Genomic DNA, 24,365 nt, shown 5'->3' on the forward strand with positions numbered 1-24,365 from the left:
CAGCCCATGAAGACCAGAACCCAGAGCCAACAGGTCGGCTACCACCCCGATGAAACTGGGCTGGACGACGGATTTTTACGCGTGTAATGACTCGCTCCGTGGACGAACCGCAGGCGGTGTCACGACTCAAATGACTCGGGGACTGCACATGCGTTTGGGGTGAATTTTTTTTTAACCAGCTGTCCGTCTCTCAAGGCACCATGAGGATCTGCAACCTGCGCCCGTTCAACGCGCCTTGTACGAGAGGTCGTTCCCAAGAGGTGTCCGTGCGTTCCCAGAGAACCCCCCCCCTCTCCGTCGACTCTTAGGACATGCTGCGTTTTATTCAGACCCCACGCACACACACTTGAGAGGCGTTTTCCAGTAACACATAGAAATGCAGAGCCGTTATGTGGCGAGGAGCTCGGCGGGTCTGTCCGCGGTGCGCTCCTGCCTGCTGCTGCTCTTCATCCACATGAGCGCGCCGGTGGAGGCGAGGAGAGTGCGCGGAGGTCGGGCGCAGACTCGGCGGGTGCAGCAGCAGCAGACCCCGGCGTACAGGGAGCGGGTGGAGGGGCCGGAGAGCTTCCCTTTAGACTTCACAGCCGTGGAGGGCAACATGAACAACTTCATGGTGCAGATAAAGAACTTGGCGCAGTCGCTGTACCCGTGCTCTGCGCAGAAACTGGACCAAGACATGAAGTTGCACTTTTTGAAGAATGTGTCTGTGACTTGCAATGACGGGTCACCTGCAGGGTAAGTGCGTGGACTGCTTTGCCTCTTAAACTGTTTATCAGTAGCCTAAAACACCAGCGTAAATTTGTACGTGGAAGGAGAGGCCATGCGCGCTCTCGACAGAGAGGCGAACGCTTTTCATCTCTGCAGTGATGGGCTGTTGTTGGGTCCGTTATTTACAACATAAAGTAGACCGATAAAGCTTGATTACAGACAGTGACAGTTTTAAAAGTGTTTGACCTGACAGTGAATCAGAAGAACCAGGGAAGTTCATCCTTCGCTCGGGAGCTGCAGTACAAGTAAAAGTTACTCCTTCAAAATAAAGGGGTTCATCACCGCAAGATCCCAGTTTTAGTTGGAAATGTTGCAAAAGAGATGAGTGAAGTGTTGTGCGTCATCCCAGTAGTCAGGGCCCAGCCCATGTTGTTTCAGTTCTGTGCGTCAGTCTTATCTCAGTGCTCCTCTATCATTAACAGGTGAGACATGAATAAAGAGACAAACATGACTTTTTAAAATAAATGCTGAGCAGCTCATCATGTTAGAACTCTCATGCATTTAAATCACCCACTGAATAAGACATTATGTCTGTGTGAATGAGAGGGACCTTTACAGATCCCACCCAAGCTGTCAAACTCAAACCTGTGTGTGTGTGTGTGTGTGTGTGTGTGTGTGTGAGAGAGAGAGAGAGAGTGTGTGTGTGTGTGTTCTGCCAACAGCCTGACGAGTTTCCTCTGCTCATGTTTTTTTTTTTTTTTTTTTTTTAAATAAGCAATTAGAGCTCTGAAAGCCTCTCAACAGGCTCCTGCAGAGATCTTTAGCGGTGGGATCAGAGCCAAATCTTTTATGTCAGCATCAAAGGTAGCATCCCTGAGCTTGTGTAAAAAAAAAAAACCAACAAAAAAACCCATTCAGTGATTTGTCTCGGTGTTCTCATGCAGGTACTACATCAGGGAGTCCAAAGGCAGCAAGAGGTGGCTGCTGTTCTTGGAAGGTGAGAACAGAGCCTGTGAGATAAACCCGCTGCAGAGAACCACACAGTGAAAGTGGGTAACCTGTTAACAAGCTTGTGCGTGTGTTGTTCAGGTGGATGGTACTGTTTCAACAGGCAGACCTGTGACAGCAGGTATGAGACAATGAGGAGACTGATGAGCTCCACCAAGTGGCCACAAACCAGAACAGGTAACGAAGCAAAAGCATCATTTCCTTCACCGTGCGCACACACAACACATGCACTCTGTATCTTAAGCACAAACACATACTTGCCTGAAAAGTGTTACGCATTTGTGCAGCTTTTGAAAAATCTCTTCACAGCCCCCACAGAGCTTTTGCTTTCCTCAGAAGGGAAAAAAAACTTCCCCTGAATGAACGAGATTCATGGACCTGTTTGTGTTTCCTCTTTAGCTGAGTTTGCATTAATTTTTAAAAGTCAAACTCTCTGGTTCTTTCCCTTTAGCCATCAGGGAACCCCTTGTTTGTTTATGACGCTCGGCCTCTACCACCTTCTCTGTGTATGCTTTACACTGGTGGCCAGTGCAGCAGCCACAGAGCTCTTCAATGCCTGCATGTAATTGCTCACCAAAGCAGGGAAACTTAATGACTTATTTACCGCAGGGAAACACACACAGACACACACATTAAGGTTTGTGAATTTCAACAAGTAGCCTAAAGCATTTTATGCCCTCTTACCCGCAGGGTTTTGACTCTGTGATATCTGTCCAGAAAGTGAAAGAAATGTTTGAACTCGGCTTCTGTATTTCACAGGAACAGGAATTCTGTCTCCTCAGCCGGAGGAAAACCCGCACTGGTGGAACGCCAACATGGTGTAAGAGCTTATGTGTCTCCTTCACGTCATAGTTAATACACTTGTGTGTGTTTTGCCTATTTCCTCTTTTGTTGACTATGAGATTGTCACTTCCATCAATATACGTATCACATATATCATATTATATATCATACTATTTTTTTTTTTTTTCACATTGGTGCTTATATGACTATTTCTAACTCGGATGAAAACATTATGATCTTTACTGTGTTACACCACAAGTTTTAACATGCAGAAGATATGATATTGTTTATAAAATATGATATATGTATTGGGGGGTGTTAAACTAGCATTACTTGTGGGGTAGTCAGACTGAGCTAGAGCAGACTGAGCAGACTGAGGCAAACTATTTATTATTGAATGACTTTTTTTACTTCTGATGCCAAAGTATCAAAAGTATTTACTGAAGTCATTTTATCATTCAGGACTTTAACTTTTAATTTAATTATATTTCCATTCTGGTTACAATACGTACATATAAGACAGAACGCTGAGACATAATGAGAACTGATCTGCCATTTTTGCCATTTATCATCCTTTCATACATAAAAAAAAGAAACTTTTGGTCCAGTAACTACTTACCATTGTTAGACAATGAAACATACACACTGACTGACATACAGCACACTTGTACTGCTCGTTTGGGTCCAATCTACCGTTACACAGTCATTTGTACGACTGTCTGCTCTGTCATCATCATCAGTCAAATCAAAGCTGCTCTGATTTAAAATTCGATTCCTCGTTCTCAGTGTTGCTGTTTCTCTCTCCTGTAGGTTCATCCCGTACTGCTCCAGCGATGTGTGGAGCGGAGCCACCCCGAAGACAGATCACAGTAAGACACAATACATAAGACTCACTGTGTGAGCTTGTGGCTCCGGCTGTATGGAAAGACAGACTGAGTCATGTAGTAGATATTTAAAGGTAGAGAAATGAGGTGATCACAATATCAGCCATTTACCATGTCTGACTTACTGAAACCTTTTACTATGTTGTGTTTGTTTTAGATACTTGGGAAAATGAATGAATAACATAACATACACAATGTGCAGATGACCCAATCGAGGAATTGAAACTGAGCTCTACACATCAGCCCACATTAGTTTATCCCTTAAATATCTGTGAATTCTCCATTAAATCAAGATTGAGCATTTCTTTCAAAATTCCATAGTTTAAAACAAAAAAGAAGCAAAGTATAAGTCAGTATAATTAGTCAGGTGGCATTAAGTAAATTAATGTTGTAAACACAAACTCATCATAAAAAAGGTTGTGTGATTTTATGCCTTTGTGTTGTGTCGTCACACAGTTGATTTTTCAGCTTAGGCAGAGCTATTACTCAGGGTGAGAATCATTTGTTACATTATCATTTTACTATCATGGGCTTGTAAAACGAATCTCTGCTAATATATATACGTAATATCTTTGTTGTCAGGTGACTATGCGTTCATGGGGTACCTGATCATAAAGGAGGTGGTGAACGAGCTGCTGACAAAAGGTCTGGACAACGCCAAGGTCCTTCTTCTTGCAGGAAGCAGGTCAGTATTGGTTGTGTGTGTGTGTGAGTGTGTGTGTGTGTTTCACCTGCTGTGTGGACACTGAAGATGATCACTCAGTTGCACCCTCTGACCCCACCCATCCTGTCACTAGCGCGGGCGGTACAGGTGCCCTGCTGAACGTGGACCACGTTGCTGAGCAGCTGGCGTCACAGGGCCACACAGGGGTGCAGGTCAGGGGCCTGGCTGACTCCGGATGGTTCCTAGACAACAAACAGTACAAATTCACAGACTGCCTGGACACCATCAGCTGTGCCCCCACTGAGGCCATAAAGAGAGGCATCAGGTGAGGCAAACATGGGAGGGGAGGGCAGATGCACTGACTGAGGTGGAGAGGAAGCTTCATGCAGACTTACAGTGCAGACTTTGTAAAGTGGTGACACTTTGCTGTTGTGCAGGTACTGGGGCGGACAGGTGCCAGAAAGCTGCAGACAGGCCCACGTTGGAGAGGAGTGGAACTGCTTCTTTGGATATAAAGTTTACCCCACGTTAAAAAGTGAGTGATAGAACCTCCCCATAAGTCCGACCCAGACAGTTAAGAGGGTGGCGTGTGATTTAAAGTCTGACCTGCGGGACGTCCTCTCTCCTGTCCAGGCCCCGTGTTCGTGGTGCAGTGGCTGTTTGATGAGGCCCAGCTGACGGTGGACAACATCCACCTGACGGGACAGCCCGTCCACGAGGGCCAGTGGAGGTACATACAGAACCTGGGGCAGGAGCTGAGGACCACACTCCGTGACGTACCGTAAGACTGGCAATCACACTCACACACACATGGACGCACAAAAGATAAAATTGCAAAATTGACTGTGTGATTCTGTTCTGACCGGCAGGGCGCTGTTTGCTCCGGCCTGCTTGTCTCATGAGCTCATTACCAGAACGTGAGTGAATAAAACTTTTTAAATCGTACAGCTTTGTTCAGTAAGACGCTCCCTGTTAACAATTTATTTAAACAGTCTGCTGCTGACTCCATACACACAACATGTCAGATGACCGTCAGCAGTTTGTAGAATAGGGAACTTGTACAGACGAGGATTTTTCTGCCATTGAAATACACAGACTTTCAATAACTATTATTTAGCTACTTTAACCTTTACTTAAATTTAACAATGTTTGTTATTTGCCTTAATTTAATTTTAATTGTTCATACAGTAAAAATAAACTGTAAGATGTTGTAAAATGTGCAGTTTGTACACGTTCTATGTAAATACACAGTCTTTGCTTTACTTATTGTACACTTGTACAATAAGTACTACAATACAGAGAACTGTGTATAGATAAAATACCAGATGGGAAAGTTTAGACTTTTGACAGAATTACATAGCAGACAATTTGAGGTATTTCATCATGTTAAAGAAAAACCCATAGAAGTACCATAAAGTAATGTTGCCCATTTATTTACAAAACTGCCTTTACCTTGACCTAGATATCAGCTCCTCACAGATGTATCGGTATCCGTCTACGTCGTATAAATAACATAAAATTGTGGTACAGAGCTGCCAAAGACATGTTCAAGATCTTTTTTAATGCAATTTGGGGCATTTTTTTTAATCCCTTTTTATTCCTAGACAGTAGAGAAAAATCCCCAAGCTGCTCATAATGGCTTCAAAAACCTTCTATTAACTGGGGTCTAAATACAACCAGATAGCACAGTATGGACCATATGGCTAAATGAAGTCTCTCACAGTGGTGACTTGTACCAATCAAACCTATAATATTAGTTTTTACTCTTTAAACCTCATGACAGTGTCTGTAATTGTGTACAGCACCACACAAACATTGTAAACAAATAGTACAGTTTACATGGTGATAATATGTTTGATTCTTATAAGATTTATAAGAGGGGAAGCTGCTGTGTTTGTCTCATCTACCTTGACTGTCCCTGCAGTTACTGGATGGACATTCAGGTGAAAGGCACCTCCCTGCCCAGAGCCCTCCACTGCTGGGACCGCAGCCTCCAAGACAACCTCCACATCAACAGCAGCCACGGCAACCACAGCCACCAAAAGCACAAGACCCCACCCATGAGGGGTTGCCCTCTACATTTGATTGACAGCTGCCCGTGGCCTCACTGCAACCCCTCTTGCCCGACTATTCGTGACCAGCTGACGGGACAGGAGATGAGCGTGATCCAGTTCCTGAAGCACATGGGCTTCGATGTGCAGAAGATGGCTCAGCAGCAGGGGATGGACCCCAGGAAGCTACTGGGCATGCTCAATAACGGGAGCTGAGTCACATTTTAGTGTAGCGTGAACATAAATCGAAGACAACAGCAACGTGGGAACAAAACTGTCAGTTCTTCCAGACAAACAAAACTAACTCAGCATTTGAAAAACTGAACAACTCAAATAATCACAAGTGCCTGAAGAGTTTTAAAGCTGTTTAAACACCACATATGCGATCACATGTTCCTTGTTTTAACAATATAGACAAGATGCACAGATATGCTACTATTTTGACGTGTACACAAGTGCAATGAACTGGGTACAATGTATATATATGTAGAGTAAATATATACTGTATAATGTGTATATGCAGTTGAGACTGTCATGGTGGTTGTCTAAAATAGTCTTTAGAGTTGTGATGGGGAAGCACTGGACTGAAAACACCTCCCAGTTTGTTTTGTGGGGATTTGGTGCTCTCTCCTGTCAATTCTAAAAATCACATTCAGAAATCCATCTACGGTGCTGCTGTTTCTACCCTCCACCAAATATGCTGCTTTTTCTCATTTTGGAAAAATGATTTAATGGGTAATATTTACTAATAAAAAGGTACAAAGATTAATATTATTACTCTATTACTGTTCTTCAGGCTACTTAAAAGTACTTGTATATTTATTTTTCTACTGAAAATTTCTTTTAAATGTCTTCTAGTCACATAAAGTTAGTCAAGTCTCCCTTTACTTTTTTTTACTTGCATGTTTGTAACAAATTCTTGTATGCTAACAGTACAAATCATGTCGCTATTGTTTTGCAGGCTGTTGAGTTTGTAAAAAATGTTGTCTTGTGCTGTAGTAATGTCCACATTTTGCATAAGCACTAATAAATACAAATACACACAGATATGATAAAACATAATTTAATTACAAAAGTATGACACTACAGTTGCAGTTATCAACGTAAAGGAACAATTTAAAACAAAAAACACAAGGCATCATTTACAGTGGTATCATACTTGCATCCACAACATCCAAGTTTACCTACAACATACATACTGATAAAAAAAAAAAAAAAATTAAAAGCATAAAAAATGGTTCACAGTTGATATGAAAGTGCTTCTACGAGAGATGACTGAATTCTTTTTAAACTGATGAAACCAGTTCAAAGGTCCCTGTTATACAGTCTGTTTTCTTGCAGATGGAAACTCAGAAACATTTACAAACACACATGTTCACTTCTCTTCCTCTATCTGTGTAATTCTGTCTTGTTCTTCTTGTCAGTTCTCTTGGGCAGTCATCCTATCTATTAATGATCAAACATAGCTACTGACCTTACAAATAGCATTGTGAGGCTTTACTTTAACTTCCTACAGTTTGAGTTCAGACATTTCATCAATATAATGAACTGAATAAAGCAGAATAGTTTGTTCCTTCTCTCTACAAATACTCCAGCCGTAAAAATCCTCATCAAATTTAAAACCTACCAGATGCTTAATACACTTGATTTTGGTCGTATTCACTGTTGTCCTTCGGTGCTAATACTCCAGTTATATTGCCCCTGGTTTAAGATTTCCCCAGACTTCAGTCAGTTTTCAGAGAATGGAAGGGGTTTGTCTACTGGAGACTCAACTGTCTCAACATGAAGAGTCCTGGAAAAAAAATGCAAGTAAGCAAAAGCCAGGGTGTTATGATTTGTATTGTAGCTTCAGACAAGACTGCCATAGTAAAGTTGAGTAAAAAAGACTGACCTGACTTCTGAGTCTTCGAGCAGGGGTTCGTTTTTGCTCATGGATGGACTGGAGGCGAGTGATGAGAAACTTTTTATCCTCTCCCTCCTGAAGAAGATGAAATACATATACATCAAAAAACAGCAAATAACAACAGAGGAAAACATCCTTTCCACTGAAGAATACTTAAGTCTGTTTTATAGACATCGTCAGATTTAAACTGTTCTAAATTATGTGGGTGCCTTCTTACGTTTTCTATCTGCTCCTGCAGTAAACTGATGATCTTCCTCTGACCGTCCACCACCTGACTGTGGAAGTAGATGACTATCCTGATGGAAAGAAGCGACAAGCAGCACTTCACTCAACAGCTCTGTTCTCAATAATAATGCAGGTTGATAATATATAAAACACACACTGACTGTGGGACACCGTGCCACAGCTGTGATAGTGTGTGTGTGTTTGTGCACTCACAGAAAGATGCCTGCTCCCAAAAACAGGAAGAGAGGGTTTTCTACCAGGTAGGAGTGAGCCCTGGCCAGTATGGACAGGTTGGGATTATCTTTTTCCAGTTCTTCTACCCAGAGTTTCCCTGCTTGGAACATGGTTTTGAGCCCGCGGAACGGACCGCACGATGACGAGGGTGTGATACTGAGGACAGCAGACACGTGTTGACACTGAATGAGTGAACCTGTCTCTTGTGAGGCCAGTTTACTGAACAGAGACACAGCACTGGTCATTCAGTTGATGCCCTGCAGCTGAGGTGAATTATGTCACGACCAGGAAATTTACTAAATTCTGACTGTGTGAGATAAAGTTGTACACCTCAAACATAGTTATGATAAGCAGTTTAACTGTATTCTAAAGCAGTATATAATCTGTATCTATTGTCTATAATTAGAGTATATTAAACTGCAGGTACATGTAGAATCTGTCACCAGATAATTCCCACTGATGAAACTAAATTACAGATTAAACTGACTACAAACAAACCATTAAAAATGGGTAATGAGCCTAGAGTCCAGCTTTTTATCCACAGCAAGTGTCCTCGATATGATGTGATAAAACACCTCACTGTACAATCATCACATGGCAACACAAAGCAAAAAGTCTTCTGTTGTGTCTGAATTGACTCCCTGTTTACTATATGGTGTAGCACATTTACCGTCCACCACTGAGTGTGGAAATGTATGTATTACATAGTGCCCTCAAAAAAATCCACTATAGAATGAAAATAGTAGTCTTGATGGTATGTACACTATTTTGTGTTAAGAGTGGTTCACATTTTAGAGACACAAAAATATATGTTGTGTTTCTACAGCAGAAGTAAGTTTCTGAAACCTCAATTTGCTGCTCACCACTGAGCGTCCATTATATAGTAAGGAGTGAATGAGTGAACAGGGCAGTGATTTTAGACACAGCATTTGTGAAAGGAAACTATTTGCTCTTTTGTGTGTGTGTGTGTGTGTGTGTGTGTGTGTGTGTGTGTGTGTGTGTGTGTGTGTGTGTGTGTGTGTGTGTGTGTGTGTGTGTGTGTCTGTGTATCTGCAATTATTAGTCATGTTGTTTGGATAAAGATTGGAGCCACATTCACCGGGACGAAAGGTGATCTAGCTGGTTCCCACATGAATTTCACAGGTAAGACACAAAGTTCAGTTCAAACAGAAAAAGGCACTGACTTAAAAAAGGCAGATGAGGTTGGTGGGGGTGTGTTTTCTCAGTTCAATCTAGGAAGACCGGTTTGAGTAACAGATCCTTGAATTTGTCTTATCAGATTCCAAAACACTACACTGCAGTTTATATTGCAGGTATCAGGTATGGTTTCATCCGTAACAATGATCATGAGGTACATGGTAGAAATACAGTGTTAATGTTACAAAATAATCTGTCAGATTTGCTGTTTGGTTGCTCAGTGCAGCACCTTTTCAGATTACACTGCATTGTATTGTGGCAAAAGTGGAGCTGAGCAATGGTGTTTTTTAGCAGAGCCCACACCCCGCAGGTCTGTTGGTTAGCTTAGTTTGGGTTGGAGTTAGGAATTTAGTGGTTAAGATTAAGAATAGGGTAAATCCACGGGGAATTAATATAAGTCAATGCAATGTGAGGTCAAATGTGTGAGTACCTCCACATGGTGTATGTGACACACACAGAGGCACCGAGGAAGGAGGGGAAGCAGAGGAGCGTGATGAAGATGGTGGTCATCTGGCTGACTCTGTATGGCTTCCTGGGAGCCTGACAGTTCATCATCACACTGCTCTGTGGGAAAAAAAGAAAAAACACAGCCTGAGATGAGGCTGTCTAAAGACACAACACTACAAAGGATAATTTTGACCACAACATTAAAAAAAAAACAAAAAAAACAAAAAAACAGGAAATTAAAGGATTGGTTGTTTAAAAAAAAAAATAACTGCCCAATTTTCTTTTTTTTTTGTTTTGTTTTTTTACTTTTGGAAATTTTACTATAAGCTTTAATTTAGAGCATTTCAATTTAAATCTCTCCATTTAAGTACCTTCTTAATGTAGAAGAGCACCAAGAGCTTGATAATCTGCACTGCAGGCAGGAGAGGAGTGAAGAGGACACCCAACCTGAGAAACAGAGTTTAGTGTCATTATGGAGAAACTATTTGACTTCACTTAGCATCACTGTGTGGACATTCTAACACCAAGTTTAGTACCAGGCTAAGGTCTGTCCATATATGAGTTCAAGGACATTCCTGGCGATATCAAACTCCGGTTTCCTCCTCCTCTTTATCACCTTCTCAGAAAACAACCTGCAGAGAGCAGGAGGAGAGAGAAGATGGGTTAATGCAACACAGTCAAAGAACAGAAAGAAGTCAACAAAGGAAAATAGCTACAGAGAAATTTCAAGTGTGAGTTCCATAGTTTTATGTGTTATTAGTGCAAATTAACGATGCAAACTTGCGAACTTGTAAAAACAGTATAAACATGTCTTTAATTCAGTGGAAGGACCCACCTCCAAAGAAACTCTCCTAACAAGGTATCCAGTAGAGTGAAGATGAAATCCATTAGTAGGAAGCGATAAAGCTCCTGGCCAACAAAACTCTCCCAGCACTAAAGGCAACATAGTCAAAACATAGCACAAAGTGAGTCATTAAGTAACACACTGTGCAACATAAACTCAAACAAGCACAGCAAGCACAGCTTGAAAGAGGTGACTGGTAATGTGAAAGTGAAAATCTCATCATTCATATTACCATACGGTGATTATTTTTAAGGTCAGTGGCCACCCGACCCAGCCAGTGGTAACAGAGGACGCCAAGAACGCTCACTTTTAACATCAAGTTCCTAGAAAAGACAGGCAGCAAACAACGCGTTAACAGCAACAATCTTATAGATCTGCATCTTCTTCCCCTCAAACATTAACTCTCTTCTCACAACGTGCAGTTCCTCTGCTCATACCTGCCAATTGCAACATATGTGCAAACAGAAGGTGACTCGTAGTCCTCCATCCAGGCTGCAAGGTTGAACAGGCCGGGCAGCAGCAGGTTGATGAGTGACACCACCACAGGCAGAGCCAACAGCCTGGCCTCGCTCAACAAGGAGTTCTGGGAGGCGAGAGGACTACGAGAAGTTTGCTGGAGGTTCTGTTGGAAGAGAACAAGAGAAAGCTGAGTGATAAAGTGCTCTTTAATGTTACTGCAGGTTGTTCTGTCAGACATCACTTCTTAAACTGAGTTCTGTTTTTCTGCTCCTTTTCACCATTGCAATGAGCCAGCATGTGCTCTTTGATACCACCACCAGGAGTCGCCAGCAAGGTGGACATTTTCAGTTCCTACATAATGTATGGGGAATTTAAAATCAAAAAACAGCAAGAGATGTTTAGACTTTTTAACATGTGCAATCATGAAGCCAATCAGCAGTTTGTTCTGTCAGATGGGTAGCGTCTGACAGAAAGCATGGTGCCCAGCAGGGGAACAAAAACAAAGACTGTATAACAAAGGGTAACAAAAACAGCCTGAAGTCTGAGTATCCACCAATAAAACTTTTGAACCTAAATAAATGCTGACGTTGTACACTGGAAGCACTCCGCCTCACCTGGTGCATGTAATGAGAGAAGAAGTAAATGCAGAGCACACAGGCAGTAGTGCCTGCTATGCAGATGGCCCATGCTATGCCGTGGACCGTCAGTCTCCACAGCCTCTGGCACACAGTGTTCTTGACATGTTTATGGTTCACCTCTGCCAACAGCTCCTGGAGAGGGAGGAGGAAGAGGCGAGAGGGGTGATGATGAGAGGGAGAGAAAGGGTGGGGTATGTGGAAAGAAGAGGGATATTGTGAAGGAGGGATAAAGAAGGAGGAGAATGCATTAGATCATCACATTCCTGCCATGTATGTGACAGAGAAGAAAACAAAGAGACAGAGGATGTGTTTGTGCGTGTGTGTGTGTCTGAGTGTGTGTGTTTGTGCATACCTTTAGCTGGGTGCAGATATTCTCAGACATGAGTTTGACTGAAGTTTTCTTGATGACTTTGAAGTCCCAGGAGCAGAAGACTTTAATGGCCAGGATACTGTGAGATTTGTCGATTCGGAAGCTCTGACCAAACGACTTGGACATACTGTTGGGAAATCACACGTTAACATGCATCAGAATATATAACAGGGTGGGTGTGAAGTTTGTGGGTTGAAGCAAGCCTAGATATTCTTTAATTTACAACCTGATATGTTGGTATAGTTAGTGTACACAACTACATTTTAAAGTTCTCTAGAAAAAAAAAACTGCACCTGTACACCAGGATGATACATGTGATGAAGAAGGCAACTCCTATGGTGAAGAAGTAGGCAAGTGGCATGTTGTAAGTCAGATGCTTTGGCATGCAGTCCAGCCTGGTTCCATTGGACACAGAGATATTCTGCCCTCCACCATCATCCTTGCAGCTCCTGTGCAGTGTGTAGTTACAGTAGTATCCATAGTACATTACCGAGTCTGAGAAATAGCCCTGAGACAAAAGGAGATGGAGAAACAGTCTTTCATACAAGTGACTTTGTTACATTTGGGCTGGGTTAAAACTTGCCCTCTGAATATGATTATTTACCTTGCTAGCACATTTTTAGACTTAAAGAGCCCCAGACATGTTTAAGGACATATAAAAAATACTCTGCTTTGAGCAATAATTTGTCTGGTATGGTTTTTCCACAGAAAAGCTACATTACCTTGTAAAATATTATCATAAAATGCCCTCTACACCTACTCTTTCTCCTTTAACTCCAGTATCTAAGAATATGCAAATGTTTTTAGTTTCAAATGTTTAACCACATGATGCCTCCTACTTCAATGAAAAGTCCATTCTCAGTTTATGTGCACTGGAGGCTTTAAGTTTCCGTATCACACTTGGTGAAGTTGTATACTGGTCCATAGTTGGAACCGTGAACCATGAAGTTGTGTGTCACAAAATCCTGCTTGTTTGTACATATCTTAAAGTAAGATTTAAGGTGAGGATAGAGAAACTTTTTTAGCAGATCAATGTGAATGACGCATCATTGTGCACAGTGATGGTGAAACATCTATGTGAAGTAACAATAAGAAAAACACATTTTTGAGTGTTTTAAATTCCAGAAGTTTTAAGATGGCTTTGTTACTAGGATGTCATCACATGAAAGTAAACCTTCTGAATAAACATCAAGGATGTGGTGAGTGTTTTCTAAAAACTGAGGCTCTTTAGCATTTGAGAGATGTTGCAATAACATGTCACAACAGGATGCAACTTACTGCTCCGGTGAGGAGCTCCAGTCCAGAGAAGGAGCGTCTCTCAGCAGGCAGCCCTGGAGGGTGCACTGCCTGGGGCAGCACCAAGAACGCACCCGTCACGAGAAACAGGAAGAAATTGAAGAAGAGTAGGGTCTTAAGGAATAGGAAGTATGAGAGGACTCCAGTGCCGAAACGCCCGCTTACTCTCTTGAGCGCTACTTGCCACAGCTGGAGGGAGTGCAGGAAGGACAGCCAGCTGTACCAGCCCTGTCTCACCGCCTAGGAAACAGTGGGATGGGGAAACAAAAACATGGGGGGGAGGAAAAGAAAAAAAAAAAAAAAAAAAAAAAAAATCAATGCTATCTCACAATCAACATCATTTCATACTCAGTGTTTAAAAAAAGAAAAAAAAAAAAAAAGAAAAAGAAACTCACCCTTCCATGATTTACTAAAAATCACTCTAATTCCAGGAAAAGTGTATGTGTATTGGTCATTTAGTTTATGTGAGAAATTTGTGACTCACGCTCTCAGAGCCATATACACTTGGGCAACAGTGGGATTACACTGCTTTGACAGCAACACATACAGGAAATTCCCCATGACACCCATTTACAGCCTTAGAGAAGAATGTATTGTGCTGTCATTTTGTTTGTCTACGTTCCTGTGTCCCATTTATTATTTATAGCACATCTTAAGTATACATCTACACAAGAATGTTTTAAAAACAGGAACCGTTGTGAGGTCATTATGAGTAGGCAGATGAGATGATTACATAGAAAACTAGTAACACAAACTGAAACTACAAAAATGTTCCCACTGTTTACAAAGGTCAAAGCCTAGTATTCAATCAGCTAGCTGTCAATTAATCACTAAAATCAAATGTACAGTGGGGTCAAAAAGTCTGACACCACTGTATCTCAAATCACATGTTGCAGCACGACCCTGGCTCCTGGATTGTGTACTCTGTTCTAAGTTACACTTACTATACTGCTTTATGTCTTTTTTTATTATTTCAACTGGCTCCAATAAACTAATCCAGGACTTTGCACTTTAAATAGCAATGGCCATCTTTGTTCCAACACTTACAATCAAGCACATTAACGTCCTCTTTCCTCATTACCGTCCTTGAAACAGATTAACCTACCATTAATCTTATGAGCTACAGCTATGTTTTACATATCACATTTCAGTTAATAAGGTTCCTTCAAGAGTGGTGGTTGCAACACGCACTGGTGAGGTGAATTCAGGCATAAGCCACTGCCCGTCACTAATGATTTCCCTTATTAGATCACTTATTGTAAAACAGAAACAGATGAGCTGGAGGGTGATTTTTTAAGCTTTCAGGTGTGGACTGTACACTGAAGGAAGAACCGTTTAATTAATTTGCCATCTGTGTGATTCATGAAGCAGTCACAAGAAATAAAAACTGAGAGTATCAGTATCTAGATTTGCTCTCAGAAGATGGACTCAGTGTCTTGTGTATGTTAAAATACAGGAAGTAGAACATAGGCAGATGTTGCTGGTGGTGTGACTTACTATTATGATGTAATATTTGAGTCGACTGCAACAGGGGATCTGACTGCCTGAATGTGTGCGTCTCTCCTTTTGTAATGCTAACGTCCTGTAGATAGAGAAACAACAAGGGGAATTCAGACTGATACATAAAAAAACACAATAAATCAAATCTGAACAATGAGAACAAAGACCACATCAACCTGAGCTCACTCTTCTCAGCCACACTGAGGGGCATCGCTCGGAGCATCCTGACTCTGTCGCTCACTGAAAGGTTCTGCAGGTTGTTCACCAAACGGTCCTTTTTAGTCACTGTAACACACAGAGTGAGGAGTGAAGTAACGTTACAAATGCGTCAAACACAGATTAGTTTATATTGTAGTGTCTGAACAGTCTAGTTAGTGGAGGTGATTCCCCTCACCCTCTGCATCTGTAGAGTCTCCCTCCATGCCGTAGCCTCGAATGCTCGGCCTGGCAGAGCGAGAGAAGTCTCGGATGGAGGGCCTGCTCTGCCTGCGTCTCCGAAGCTGCATGGTCCTGTTGTAGTACTGAGAGATGATGGCTCCTCTGCTGCGGCCTGACAGACATGGAGGATAAGACTGGTCAGAGATGGGATCAGAACCACTCAAAGGCTCAAAGGCACAAATTCTTCCACCTCTAGCTGCTCAGTTGGGTTCTGCAAACATGGCTTCAGGATTTGACCTCTCCATATCTATTCATTCCTAGCATTTGAAAGAAATAACCATCTCATGATAAAAAAAAGGCAGATTTGCATCAGAATCTAAATAAAATCAGAATGAAGGAGAGACAGAGATGCAACTTAACAAAGCAAAACTGTAAGTTTAAACAGCCAAATTGATTTAAACACAACATGTAACTTGTAGCTTTAAATTACTTTATGTGGCTGTCAACAGAGGCAAAGTATTGAAAGATGAACAGTTATCTCCCCCTTGTGCCTCTGATGTTGAAATTCAAGCCAGCAAATATATGATGTGAAACAGCTAAAGGAATCTGATAGCACTATTGAGCCATCTTCACAAACAAACTGAAGCACCTGACCTGCCACACATGCTGACAGGAAGATGAGATACAAGCCTCTTCCCTATGAAACTCTTCTCAACTGAAACATGTCTGGTTTTATCCTTTATAGCTCAACATGTGCAGCACAGCTCCAGTTCAACCCCATACTGACACAGTAATTACTGTGTTGGTTAAGTATGGTACTACAAAGCACTTGAACAAGATCAACTATCTATGCACATACAGTATTTCCAATATAACAAAACATTGAAACGTCATGTGGTTACATTTTTCAGGATCTAAGATGAACAGCCTCTTTTGCAGCAACCATGAATTTGAAATGGGTTTCAACAGACCAGTGGTGCTAAAAATTGTCTCAACCTGCAGATGAGCTTGAGATCTCTAAGTGATGTTTAAATATTTCAATAACAAAACTACTCAATCCTACACTGTACTTCCCTGTAACATTAGGCTGAGTCATTGCTGCCGAGTCTAAAGCTTAGCTGTAAGGAATGTTTTGCCCAAAAATTATTGACCATTTTGTTTTTGTTCATTACCAAATGTCACCCTTGTAGTCTGTAATGCCAAAACAATGTGAACTCCCATTTTCTCAGGGATATCAATGATATGATATCAAAACATCTGTGAAAACTCACTTAAAACATACAAACAAATCCTTCTGACAGGTAGTCATTCATATTCTCAACAGAGCTTCAAATAAAGAACAATAATACTCTATATGTATCTGTTTGTATGTATCACTCTCTCTGCATCAGCATTTTCACTTCTGCAGGACCCACCGATGGTGCGACTAGGCATGGATGACAGGACCTTCAAGGTGGCTGAGGACCAGCGTTCAACACTGAGAAGGTCTGTCTGTCTGTCATCCTCCCATTCATTCTCTCTTTGTCCATGACGCCTTTCCCTATAATCATATCCAGGGCTGGACAGGTAGGCCACATCATCTGAGGAATAAAAAAAAAAAAAAAAAAAAAAAAAAAAAAAACACTATAAAAAACACAATATTTGAACAAGGTATTTGTTGAAGATAACCAGTGGTGCTTTCAGATGATATTTAGACACAAGAGGTTTTTGATCAGAAGAAACGATGACCAAAAAGTTCACAGAGCAACATTCACTCTTTATTTTACTCAGCTGAAACAGTTGAAAGATACTTGTCACCTTTGAGATCAGAAGAGGACACTGAAGCCATGTCACAATATTACTACAAATATATTCCCACATACATATATTCTCTTATGTTGTGATGGCGTTTGATGGAATTTTAGCAAATTCAAATTCAGTTCTGAATCCACTTATTGAATATGAATACTTTCTAATCCTTTATCAAATTATTAGTCTTACCTTTCAACACTTGCAAATAACTACAGGTTAAGATAACTACAACCCAAAGGTACTAATCACCTTTTGTTGGCTGACAAGGCAGAGACATGACAGTGTTTACTAGCAGCCTAATTCATATAAATAACCCATAACTACAACCTGGAAATGAGATGAGCAGTAAGAGCAACAAGGCGGAGGAGAGATGAAAAGATTTATGAGCATTGCAGCTTAACGAATCTGAAAAATCAGCCCTCCACATGCAGACATACTGTTAAACACACAGTACCTCGACCCTCCTCATCCAGTTCTCTCTGCAGCTCCTGTAGCTCGTAAGTGTCAGACAGTCCATTCTGACTCTGCTCTGCTATCAGCTGGTTGAACGAGTTGTGAACAACCTCCTCATCCACTGGGCTCCTGACAGAAGGACACATGGATATGAGGTCAAGGACAGGAAAGAGGGCGATAGAGGCTAGGCTAGATTCAAAGACACACTTCAGTACAGATCCAGATTGCTCTGAGGACTGATGCCCGCAGACAACACTACAGATCAAACACAATGACCTTCTGACTCAGTCACCAGTAGACTCATGGGACGAAACTGCAACCAAACAACCCAAAAAGAGTGTATGAAGTCATTTTCATTCATCTGTGATCAGCCAAGCCAAGATTGCCTTCTGTGTGATCCTTTTCCTACGTTATCTACATGTACTGTGAGTCAAAGCTAACTGGACTAACTGTTATTGTGTTACAGCAAAAAAAAAAAAAAAAAAAAAAGAAGAAGGAAAAAAGTAGGTCCTGTTCCCGTTGATTTAGCCCTTTTACAAAGATAGCACTCTAAAGTGCCATTACAGAAGCCAATCACATCTGTCTGGTTTTCAAATGGAAACATTCAGTCCCACAGGGACAAACTTTATGCAAACACACACACACAAACATATTCAGACATGTCTTCAACCAAACTATTTGATATGAGATATAACAATATGAGTCTTTTCTATGAAGACAACTGAGTAGAGGTTAGAAGACCATCGCAGGGTGAAAAAGAGAAAAACATTCATGAAAGCACTGGGAAGGTGTGCATTATGATCTGTCTTCCTGTTAAGTGTCTAAGAAGACATCAAAGAGCACAGTCAATTTTGTTATCGCGTTTCCTTATTTTCCTCAGATTCTCTGCTCTTCCCACAGCCTTAGTGTTCAGTAGCGTGAGGTAAGCGGACAGCTCATAACAGAAAAACTAAACAGATAAGAGGAAAAACAGGAGAAAGATGAACTTTGGTACTTACTCCAGTCCAGCTTCCATGAGAGGGTGGTTCAGATCAAAGTTAACATTTCGAGCCATTCTTTCTCTGATAGTCTTAGTCTGTCCAGCTGTCGTTCTCTTTGTTGGCCAATTGCAGAGAGATCACACCCTCACCTGCTCAGACCTGCACTCCACTTCCACCATGGTGTTTATTCCTCTACCTGAGAGAGGCGGGGAAAATGAGGGCAAGACAGACCAATGAGTAAGTCAGCAGTAGAGGGAAAAAAATGCCAGCAGACCTTCTTAGAATTTGAACCCTCTTGTCATGTTCCTGCTTGTTCTGCAGACGTTTTTTTAAACTGCATTTTGAGGATGATGAACCTCAAAGACTATATACATGACAACTGACTGTGGCACTTCCAGCATTAACACTTCTCATTATATGTTCTCTGTATGTGGATAAGGATAAAAGTGTAAAGCTCTGTATAAAACTTTACGCATCATTTTTTGCATGCTGTCAACGCTCAGCGGCCTTTTCGGTAAGGCTGGGGTGACAATGAAGTTGACCTGTCATGAGGGATGATGTCATTTTGTCCTGACTCATGAGAGCCCCATTGTGGCACCACTTGTGATCAGGACTGTGGTCAGTCAGAGTCAGGCGCAGTGTCACCAGTGAAATGAATATTCATAGACAGAGACAGACTGATGCATTGTCAGTGATCACAGTCAGTGTGTCATATGAAGGATTTGGAGGAAGCATGTTGGTTCCTGTGTTTTTGTGTGCATTTTTAAAGGCCTGCACTTCGGTCCAAAAATCTACCCTCAGTTATTTGAAACAACTGCATATAAAACTTTCATCAAAGACCCAGAGAGGACATGTCCTGTTGTTTAAAAACAAAATCACAGAAGTCATAAAACAAATTATTGGAATTTAAGGTAAATTGAATCCAGAGATTCATTAGTGACTAATAAAAGCTCTTTAACAGGTTTATCCAACCCTGCCTCGATACAGCAGAGCAGAGACTGTGGATAAATAAAACACAATCAACAACTATAAATTCAGCTCTCTGGATGTCAGAGTTAGCTATAAAAAATACAGCTGATCTGAAATTACATCCATAAGATGTACCTGAGAGTTCAGAGTGCAGCACATCTGAGAGAATATTATATGACATTAATCAGATAGATTACTTAGTTTCAATTCACTTTCAGGGTGAGCAATCAATAAAACATATCTTGAAACTATAGATTTCTCAACCGTCAGTGATTTTGACTTACTCTTTATACCATGGGCCTCTTTAATAAGTTTGGATTTATAAAGCCATTGTGGATAATAATGCATCAATCAATGAGCAGAACTGTTCTATGAAAATAATGTATTTTCTAACAGATTTTTTGTTTTAATGAGACAAAATACAGTGATTTTTCAGGTATTTAAGTCAAAAATAGCCATTCAACTCTGATTATTGCATTCTTATCAATGTATCAATTAATTTTCCAGAAAATTGAATTAAAATAAAATTACATACAAAATGATAGCGACAAGCTCAGTGTTTTTCTATGTCACTGAATGTAGCTTGGCAGAAAGGTGGGCAATGCAGGACTATAATTTGTGCATAAATGATCACAGCACAATCTCAGTATCAGTATGTTACAACACAATAAATAATTTAAAATCAATCAAAACAATTCCAAAACTTTTTTTTTTCAGCCAAAGTACAAAGATTGTACCTCCAGTCCTTCAGCTTTAACATGTTCTCATACCAAAGGGTATTTCCCCTATATGTACCTCTGAGCCAACTTGCTACTTGACCACACAGACATCCAGTAATTAAGCTTAACTATGCTAAGCTTACCATTCACCAAACCTTAAAACTGCACGTAAAAGGGTCGCCTCACTCTGGGTAATTCAAAAATGCGCCCCTTAAACTGAACTGTTACTTAACCACTACCAAACTCATTTTAGATCACATCACAAGCACAAGCTGGTTGTGTCTGTATAATGTGAACGCCCTATAGAAAGTGTACTGGCAGTGTATTGCAATGTACTGCAATGAGAGCATATTGTAATCACATGCTCTAATGTGTATGTGTTTCAGACACCAGAGACCTGGACTTTTGCTTGGGCTGGAAGTCTTGCTGGTTCTGGTCCTGAGTGAATATGATATCAGCAGCATACATGAAGCAGGGTGCAGCTCTGAATATCAGCCAACACACTGACGAAATGACTGAATGGCTCAAAAATGTCATTATACCACCATGAACATTAATCCTTTTTTTTGAGCTCATTCTTTTCAGGGCCTTTTATTAAAAATCTAGTGCAGACATCTGTTCTTTTTCCTTCTCTCTCAAACATACAGATCACATTACAATTCCCTTAAGTCTCTGCTTCCTATTCCATATATTCCTTTAAGTTGATCTATTTTTATGCAACTTTGACTATGTCAGTTTCTCACTGCTGGATGGCACTGAAACAAAGGGTTTATGCAACAATGGTGCGCTGGAGTTCCAAGTAATTCCCTATACGACAGTGAGTGTTTTTGGCCTTGCTGTGTGTATTATTTTAATGTGTGTATGGGATCACTGATATTGAAGCGGTCTTCCGAGACTGTACAGGCAGGGCATGATATTGTGGGAGTGGGACAAACACTAAACAAAGCTTGTCAGGGGGTCAGAGTTGAGCTGCATGACTGCCAAATAAAATATGCTGGGAAAACAAAGCAGGGGATGAGAGACTGTTTCCGTATGAGTTTAAGTTGGGTTACAGGTTCCCTGGAGAACACTGATGCTTCAAAAAAAAAAGAAGTAAATTGTTGAAAAAAATCAGGACAAAATTGCCCTAGAGCTGAAAGATATACGGACCAGCAGTATAATCGAGTCACAAATGAAGACACTCTAGTGGCAGTGTTGATACAGAAAAAAGAAGGCAGTTATCAGCAGATGTGAGATGGAAGCATATGAGGGAAGGGAAGGGACAGTATAAAGGAATCCGTCCACCCTGACAGCTCTCAACAACTGCTAGCTAATCAGTTCCCAGGGTGCTGAGAAAAGCCAACAGAGGGATCAGGGAGGCACAAAGCCACAGTACACATGGCAGCAAAGAGACTTACTTACGTGCTTCAATACCCTGATATTTTGAGTTTGGCATTACATTTTGCCCTGGGACAAGGGCATAGACTGAGAGAGAATGGAGACAAATAAAGGTGACATGCAATTCTGTGTTTTCGTACAAAGGAAGCAAGGTACAAAGAATTAGGCAGAATAAAAATGAAAAGCAGAGGATCACAGAGAATAGTAACAGGCGGCTAACAGGGAAGATGAAGGAAAACAAGCAAACATATCTGCTTGCAATTAGGGCAACTGTGCTGTCTCTAACACAGTCAGGCATGCATGCACATACACAATCACACTGTTATTGCACTCTGAGGGCCATAGCACTGCATGTCTCTCCGCCTCCATTCAGAAAAAAGGACACAAAATTATAGGTTCACTGTTGGCTACAGAAAATGGAAATGCCTGTGCTGTAACACAGATGTGGCAAAAATATCAATCTCTCTATCTGCTGCAGTTTCTGGCCACATAAGACTGACTCTAACAGCTGCTACAACAAACAACCCTGCTGTCGCACAACAGAACACAAAAGCTCAGTCGAGATTGTGAACCTGAAATTACTTTTGCAGGCTTTCTGCTTAACAAGCTCACCTTTCAAAGCGACACAAGAGAAACTGACAGTTTATTAAGTAAAAAAAAACACTTCTCTCTTGTTATGTGCCCGTTGCCGACTAGCTTAAAAGTTACCAACTCAATGACCAACGGTAAACTGTTGGTTTGTCAACCTGATTCAAGAGTTTCATTAGGTTTGCATAGGTTTATCTCAGAGGTGACATCAAATATCTGGTTTCATAAATCAAGAAGAAGCTAAATGAAGCGTAACAACAGATGAATACTTGTAGAAAAAGGAGATAAAAGTAGTTAACTCACCCGTTCGCTGACTTTCTCAGACCGTCTGAGTTAGAGCTCTCAACGGTGTCTGTCAAAATACTGTGCACGCTCAGCCGGACGGCGGGGGAGGAACCATTGTCTGGGAGGGGTGCTGCGCGTTTCTACTTTTTTTTTAACAGCCACGCCAGGAGCTAAGGTTTCGCTTACATACGAAAGTCACGGTTATTATGTTAATACTTGCCGTAGTCTTAAAAAAAAAAACAATTCACCAGCATTCTTCTATAGTAATAGCAAAGTAACGTGAAATGAACCCCCGCAGAGTCGGCTCTCATGGCGCGGTCCTAGTCAGGTTTGACATCCTTCCAGGCGTGTTTGTCAAGTCAAACAATGCAGATAAGCACATAGGCAAGCGAAACTAGACTATTGAGGGTTATTTAGGGTTAAAAATAAATTGTCGAGACCTAATGTTAACGATGAGAGTATGTTACACAAATCCTCACTGAAAGTTGAGAAGAACTTAACTACAGACATTGACATTGATTCATGATTACAACGTGCCCTGGCCCTTCCTCGTTACTCACCTTCACATACCTGGCCACACCTGGGTTTAAGAACGACTGAGAAACCTCTGAGAGGCTCTTCTTAAACTGACCTGCCTCAGCTTACAAAGTGAGGAGGCCGTATGCGACCTAAACAGCCTTTGTGGATATGTGGACAACTCTTCAAAGGCCCTTTTTATTTGAGACATTTTGACATGCCAGGTGTTAGTAACATAATGATGGCTATTGTTCATGCTGGCTCCCTGACACTAGTACATACATACACATAAATTAAAGTACATTTTTCTGCTGATAACTCTGCAGCTGTACATACTGTAAATTAGGTTTCGAGTTTTCTATTTTTACTTAAGTAAATGATTGGATCTGATTCTTTATCCACTACTATTTGTCCGGTGTGTTTTTGTGCTGAACTGAACAAGACAAGCAGGTAAAGAGAAATCTTCTCAACAGCATCAGCAGAATTGAAACTAAGCATGAAAGAAATCATGCCCATGCTCATGTTTCTTTGTAAATGGTACTGACTGGAAACCTCAAATGTCCTTGTGGTGTAGCAAGTGGGTGGAAAGAGCCTCTCTGCTTCATCATCCCACATTATAATCAAATGTCTGTTCAAAAATGATGAAACATTACCTAGTGTTGATAGTGATGATAGTTAACATGTGGAAAAACCTAGATAATGTCTTCATGTTTTGACATATTTTTGAGGAAAGATTTACTTTTGGACCTGACATTTCCTTACACTACTTAAACTGATTCGTGGTAATCATTGCAATGTACATTTTGTATTACAAATTGCAGTACATTTATAAACTAAATGTGTATTTAGCATTGTTTCTGATTTCATAGACAAAGTCGCCTGAAAACAACCAAAAGAGACTGGACTGCATCATAAATCATTAGCTAGTATTTGAAAAGTAGTAAATTATGATAATTACACTGTAAAACATGTAAAAAAAAAAAAAAAAAGAAAGTTTGTCTGATGTTAAGTCTTAATCCAAACTTCAACCATACTCACCTAATTACAGCTTTAGCCTCGTCTCATTTGTATTCAGTCCAGTGTGTATGTGTGTGTAAT

The 24,365-nt window shown here is 41.0% G+C and overlaps 2 protein-coding genes across 2 annotated transcripts; one reads left to right on the plus strand and one right to left on the minus strand.

Moving 5' to 3' along the window:
* Positions 1 to 8: 8 nt before the first annotated feature.
* On the plus strand, positions 9 to 7,143 carry notum1b (notum, palmitoleoyl-protein carboxylesterase b). The gene is made up of 11 exons (XM_071503739.1): positions 9 to 735; positions 1,653 to 1,705; positions 1,798 to 1,893; positions 2,476 to 2,536; positions 3,310 to 3,368; positions 3,966 to 4,068; positions 4,181 to 4,372; positions 4,485 to 4,582; positions 4,681 to 4,828; positions 4,917 to 4,964; positions 5,972 to 7,143. Exons 1-11 carry the CDS (start codon positions 377 to 379, stop codon positions 6,312 to 6,314), a joined length of 1,560 nt encoding a protein of 519 aa, XP_071359840.1. The 5' UTR covers positions 9 to 376; the 3' UTR covers positions 6,315 to 7,143.
* Positions 7,144 to 7,145: 2 nt separating this feature from the next.
* tmc6b (transmembrane channel-like 6b) lies at positions 7,146 to 22,892 on the minus strand. The gene is made up of 21 exons (XM_071503734.1): positions 22,770 to 22,892; positions 18,832 to 19,009; positions 17,835 to 17,962; positions 17,005 to 17,169; positions 15,606 to 15,761; positions 15,388 to 15,496; positions 15,209 to 15,293; positions 13,694 to 13,951; positions 12,709 to 12,923; positions 12,398 to 12,542; positions 12,022 to 12,177; positions 11,386 to 11,570; positions 11,181 to 11,271; positions 10,940 to 11,037; positions 10,641 to 10,736; positions 10,476 to 10,551; positions 10,088 to 10,221; positions 8,440 to 8,616; positions 8,219 to 8,297; positions 7,990 to 8,076; positions 7,146 to 7,890 (listed from the first exon to the last, which is right to left on the minus strand). Exons 2-21 carry the CDS (start codon positions 18,885 to 18,887, stop codon positions 7,876 to 7,878), a joined length of 2,511 nt encoding a protein of 836 aa, XP_071359835.1. The 5' UTR covers positions 18,888 to 19,009; positions 22,770 to 22,892; the 3' UTR covers positions 7,146 to 7,875.
* Between the last annotated feature and the right edge of the window lie 1,473 nt (positions 22,893 to 24,365).

The sequence above is a fragment of the Trachinotus anak genome, unplaced genomic scaffold (genome assembly GCF_046630095.1).
Source record: "Trachinotus anak isolate AG129_WGS33_773 ecotype Australia unplaced genomic scaffold, CSIRO_AGI_Tana_v1 ptg000019l, whole genome shotgun sequence".
Classification (NCBI taxonomy): Eukaryota; Metazoa; Chordata; class Actinopteri; order Carangiformes; family Carangidae; genus Trachinotus; species Trachinotus anak.

Bases quoted from the DNA above. Each gene is read 5' to 3' on its own strand.
- notum1b (XM_071503739.1), top strand. From the start codon at position 377: ATGCAGAGCCGTTATGTGGCGAGGAGCTCGGCGGGTCTGTCCGCGGTG. The intron at 4,069-4,180 runs GTCAGTATTGGT...TCCTGTCACTAG, and splicing joins CTTCTTCTTGCAGGAAGCAG to CGCGGGCGGTACAGGTGCCC. The intron at 4,373-4,484 runs GTGAGGCAAACA...GCTGTTGTGCAG, and splicing joins GCCATAAAGAGAGGCATCAG to GTACTGGGGCGGACAGGTGC.
- tmc6b (XM_071503734.1), bottom strand. From the start codon at position 18,887: ATGGCTCGAAATGTTAACTTTGATCTGAACCACCCTCTCATGGAAGCT. The intron at 17,963-18,831 runs GTAAGTACCAAA...TCCTTCTGTCAG, and splicing joins CTCATGGAAGCTGGACTGGA to GAGCCCAGTGGATGAGGAGG. The intron at 15,294-15,387 runs GTTGATGTGGTC...CTCTATCTACAG, and splicing joins GCTGAGAAGAGTGAGCTCAG to GACGTTAGCATTACAAAAGG.